The sequence below is a fragment of the Chrysochloris asiatica genome, unplaced genomic scaffold, assembly GCF_000296735.1.
Source record: "Chrysochloris asiatica unplaced genomic scaffold, ChrAsi1.0 scaffold00101, whole genome shotgun sequence".
In the NCBI taxonomy this organism is placed as follows: domain Eukaryota; kingdom Metazoa; phylum Chordata; class Mammalia; order Afrosoricida; family Chrysochloridae; genus Chrysochloris; species Chrysochloris asiatica.
In genome coordinates this window covers 11,138,415-11,143,671 of record NW_006408619.1, presented here as the reverse complement: position 1 = coordinate 11,143,671, position 5,257 = coordinate 11,138,415, and the positions used below count along the sequence as shown (strand labels likewise).

At 43.5% G+C, this 5,257-nt stretch overlaps 1 protein-coding gene across 1 annotated transcript in view; it reads left to right on the top strand.

The window, feature by feature from the left end:
* The first annotated feature begins 4,968 nt into the window (after window positions 1-4,968).
* Window positions 4,969-5,257, top strand: part of CRTC3 (CREB regulated transcription coactivator 3) — a 123,365-nt gene continuing 123,076 nt past the window's right edge. Inside the window, exon 1 of the mRNA XM_006867181.1 lies at window positions 4,969-4,983. Within this exon, the coding sequence (XP_006867243.1) occupies window positions 4,969-4,983 (15 nt within the window). The remainder of the gene's footprint in view (window positions 4,984-5,257) is intronic.

The following is a 5,257-nucleotide window of genomic DNA, read 5'->3' as shown; positions in this document are numbered from 1 at the left end:
ATGAATTTCCTAGTTTGTCGCAGTCCGCACACTCCCTGGCTCAGTCTTCCACCCTGAGGATAGCTGTCAGTTGCCATTTACTGTATTTATGATGGTGGTTTTGTTTTTGTTTTTAAAAAATTTTATGGGTGGGTTTTGAGGGAAGGTTTACGGAGCAGATCATCAGTTTTTTCTTGTTTTTTTTCTAAAGCGTCTTATGGTGAATTAAATGCAGGTTTGTAGAGATCATCAGTTTTTACATCCAGTAAGCCCTAGACTTCATTTTATGACCATCCCCTCCATGTTCCATCAGTTAACAGTTGTTAAGTGCCGTGGAGTCTATTCCGACCCATAGTGACCCTGCACAGGGGTTCCGAGGCCTCATCTTTCTCTCGCGGAGTGGCTGACTGCCGCCTTTGAGGTTAGCAGCCGGATTTGTAAACACTACGCTAACCGATGTCCTAGTAGTTTACCTCTATTCGCTTTAAGTTTTGCATTCTGATGGTGTATTAATTTAATGAGGTTAAGAGGCAAGTGAAATCCACCTTGCACTTACATATGTATCAAAACTAAGAAAACATATATATATATATAAAGAAGGCTGAGGATTTCAAGAAAATTGTTTTCTCATGCCCAGACCAGCTTCATTCATTTATTTCCTGCCTGGACTCACAGGCGTTTACATTTGTGATCTTGGCTAGATTCACCAGCTCAGAGCACATTGAAGAGAATCACTGAGTGAAAGTCAAGATCAATTCTAAGGCTTGTGTTATGTGTTGTTTAGTGTGGTGCTGCAGGATATATATAGCACTAGGCTGCAAGGTTTGCAGTTCAAACTCACCCGCCACACCTTGAAAGCCATAGACAGGTCATAACCGACTCCATGGTGCTTAACAATGACAATTGTGTATGTGCAGACTGTTGTTATTGTTATTGCTGGTGAGATTGAGCCGCCAGCCTTGCGGTTTACTGACCTTGCAGTCCACTATGTGCAGATAACATGCTATATATGCATATTTACCTAGAGTTCACCCAACTCACTCCTTTAAAACGTTCTGATAAGTGAGGCTGTGAGTAATATACAGAATCTTTTAAAGGAAAAAAATTTTTTTCACAGATCCTCCGTGCTCATTTGTAAGTTGATGTTACTCAAGCAGGTTCAAACATGAACTTACTAGCCAAGTTGTGTTCTTTGGTTACAGCTGTGATATAGCCACAAACCAAAACACATACACAAAATAAGTACAAAGTTACAAATGTAGTAAATGCAAATTAACAACTTTAATTAAATGTGACAGATGCGATGGTGCTGAGTTGAATTGAAGCTCTCAGTCTGAATTTGGTGCTAACTGCTGTATAACTCACATTGTCTTGAGTTTAGCAAGACCAATCACCTGTTGTTAGGTGGTGGTGTTAATTGCTGTCGGGTTGGTTCTGACTCATAGTAATCCTGTATAGGTTTTCTCTGGAGCAGCTGGTGGGTTTGAGCTGCTGACCTTGTGATTCACAGTCCAGTGCTGATCCTACAGCACCATAGCAAACCTGCATAGGATTTCTGAGGCTATAAATCTTATGGGAGCAGAAAGCCTCATCTTTCTCCTGTGGAGAGGCTGGTGGGTTTGAACTTTCCACCTTGTGGTGAGCAGCCCAGTGCTTATCTGGTGGTCCATGTGAAAACTGAGCTTGGCCACTTTTCTCTTGTCATTACTGCAAAATTCTTTCACTGGTTTGTAGGGCATCATTTAGATGCTAAGTCTTGTGTTCTTTTCTCTTTGGCCAGTTGCAAGTAAAGTAATATTACTTGGCTCTACTATGTTCATAAACACAAACAGATGGTAACAGTGAGTTGCACTGTAATATTTACTTAAAAATTGTAAGCATTCCTGTCATAATGAATGGAGTCCTGGTGTGGCACTGCAGGAGAATGTGCGGAACCACAAGGTCAGGTTTAAGCTGCAAGGTTGGTGGTTCAAACCTACCAGCCACTCCTCCGAAGCACTATACAGGATCGCTATGAGTTGGAACCGACTCGATGGTACTTAACAACAACCACAATTATAATGAAACCACACAATCAAAACACTTCTCATAGAAAGCTCTGAGATCCCCTGTGTATGCCCGTGAACTTTTAAGGGTCCAAAATCCCCGTTGGCTCCATCTAGTTCATTATTGGTAACCAGATGACAGCTATGTTGTTATTGTTGTTGTTAAGTGCTGTTGAGTCTGTTATGACACATAGCGGCCCTGTATAGGGTTCCTGAGGAACAGCTGGTGGGTTTGAACTGCTGACTTTGTAGTTTGAAGTCCTGTGCTGATCCTACAGTACCACACCAGGAGTCCGGATGACAGCTATATTGCCATCCCATAAGGATGGTGGTTGTTAAGTGCCTCCTGGTGGGTTCTAACTCATAGGGATCCTGCGTACAGTTTCTGAGGAGCAGCTGCCCATGGTAGACATTACTAATTGATGGGACAGACATCACTAGGCAATCTTTGCACTTTCCCTCACTCAGCCTGTGTTGGGTTCAAGGCTTCTCTCTACCTAATCATAGCCATTCCTTCAGATTTGGAGTTAAATATTATTTGTGTAGTTGTTACTGTCGTTAAGTGCTGTCAAGTTGGTTCCAACTCATAGTGACCCTGTATAGGGTTTCTGAAGAGCAGCTGGTGGGTTTGAACCACCAACCTTGTGGTTAGCAGTCCAGTGCTTATCCTACAATGTCATACTAGATGTAGTAGGTGGGGTGAATAATGTTATGGAGAGTTCTTCACTCTAACGTTATGGCTTCAGCCTTATCAAGAAGCACTGGGAAATTGTGGAGAAGGGAAGTCTAGGTTTAATTCAGTGCTGGTGTCTGAGATGGGAAGAAGAGAGAAGTGGAGGCAGCCATGCCTAGAAAGAGGCTGTCTGCTCCTCACTATGTGACGAATGGTGTGCTTGTGTGGACCTGGGGGGAAGACATGGTACTTCTCATCAGAGATCTTATTAATTGACTCAACATATGTTTATTGAGTCCCTAGTGTGTGCCATTGGAGCCCTGGTTGCTACAGTGGGTTAAGCACTGGGCTGCAAACTGCAAGATTGGCTGTTCAAACTCACTCCATCACTTTGTAGGAGAAAGACCTGGTCACCTGATTCTGTAAAGATTGCAGCCTAGAGTAGCCAGTGGGCAGTTCTACTCTTGCCTGGGGTCGCTGTGAGTTCAGATCTACTTGACAGCAGTGAGGGGTTTGGTTTTTGTTTTGTTTTTCAAGTTAGTGTGTTTCACAGTTGTAGTGGATATTGTAGATACCGCATAATAGTGAGCAAGCCAGATACCTTCTCCTCTTGTGTTTTAAGATTGAATGGGGGAAGACATTCATATAACAAATATAGGATATATCTTGATGAATGTTACAAAAGAGGAAGTCTGGGACTATGTGGTAGGGAGTCCTCATTTCTTCTAGGGGCCTAAAGGATGAGTGCGAGTGGAGAGGGTGTTTGATGGTATATGTTTGTGTGTTAAGGGAGGGAGAATGTTTCAGGCACAGAGGACAGAGGTTTTGCAAGGGGACAGGAGGGTGCTTTGAAATGAAGCCGAAAAGGTTCCTAGGAGTCAGGCTGTGGAGACAGGGATTGGAATGTGATCATAAGAATAATGGAAAGTCATTGTAAGGTTAAACTAGGAGAGATCTGCATTTTCAAAACATGCTTTTTGTTCCAGAGTGATGGATAGAAGAGAGGAGGAACTGCAGCAAACAATTCTGAGGCTGAATTCCCTAGGAGAGCTGGTGCTGACACCGACTAGGCGGTAGCAGTGAAGGAAGGGGCAGACAGGTGAACACATTGATCCTAAGGAGGTAGAAAGGATGAAAGGAGTAAGGGAAAGAGAGGATTCAAGGGTAATCTCCAGCTTTTAGACGCAAGCCATTTGGCAATCAGGAGATGTCGAGTTTGAGGTGCCTGGGAAGCACATGATTAAAGCTGGTCCACCAGCAGTTATTTAGATGGTCCCGGAGCCCCGAAGGGAAGATTGGGTTAGTGGTATACATTTGGGAATCTTTGGTGTATAGCCATTGGAGGAGCTTCAGCGGCCTAGGAAGAATTTATAGAAAAGATATTTCAAACTTGTGCCATGCATTCTATATGTGGCCCTCTGCTGTTTTCTTGGGCTCCAAAATGTGTTTTATAAAAAGAGGGTCAAAAAACAAACAAATAGATGACAACAACAAAAAAACCCAAGGGCCAACAATGAATATTGGGATTTAAAATTAATATCTATCTGGATTCTTGCTTCCTTTGAGAAATTAGGTCATCCTGCAACAGTGACCCCACATTTCTGCAAGTCTGCTGTTTGGAACTAAGTATAAGTATAATGTCTGGTCCTGTTAGATTAGGACATGCGCATGCTCTTCAGTTTGCCCCAGTCCTCCTGTTCTTTCTCCTCTGGTGTTCTTCACAGTGCGTCCACTTCATTTCTCTTACCTTCCCAACTTGGCCTGTAGGCATTTGAGTTTTGACCCTGTCTGAGAGTGAAACGTAAAGAGAGCCTAGGAGAAGCCTGAGTTGCTCCATTATGTAAAAGGGGGGATTGCTCCCCACATGGTCGGCAGTTCAGTTCCTACCCACAAGCCATTCCTGGGAAGAAAAATGAGGCTTCCTGCTTCCGTAGAGATTTGTTGTTGTTTTTAAATGCCAGCAGGTCAGTTCTGACTCATAGTGACCCAGTATGGGACTGAGGAGTGACTGGTGAGTTTGAACCACTGACCTTGTGGTTCTAACTGACTTTGCAGTCCTGTGGTTATCGTGCAGCACCACAGAGCCTCTGTGGGTCAGAACCGACTTGACAACACTGAACAACAACAACAGTAGGAGAAGACAACAAAGATGACTGAAGAGTAGCCAGAGAGTTAGGGCATAAGCCATCAGATTTGTCGTAAAGAGGAAGGAAAACTGAGCCTGGTGCTGCTGATTTGGTCTAGCATAAAACCATATCCTTTGGTCGAGTCATGGGGAAGGCATTGGTAACTGCAGGGACAGTAACTGGACAGGCTGGAAACTTGTACAAGAAGGGCAACTTGAGGTGTTGAGATCATAGGATAAAATCAGCATGTCACCCTGGATTTTAATCTGTCTTGAATATTTCGGGAAAACCCACCATTTTTTATATTAAGACAAACAATAGATTCAAGGGTAAGTTGAAAGTTGTTGTTGTTTGGTGCCATCGAGTCGGTACCGACCCATAGCGACACTATGCACAACAGAAAGAAACACTGGCCGGTCCTGGGCCAACCTCAC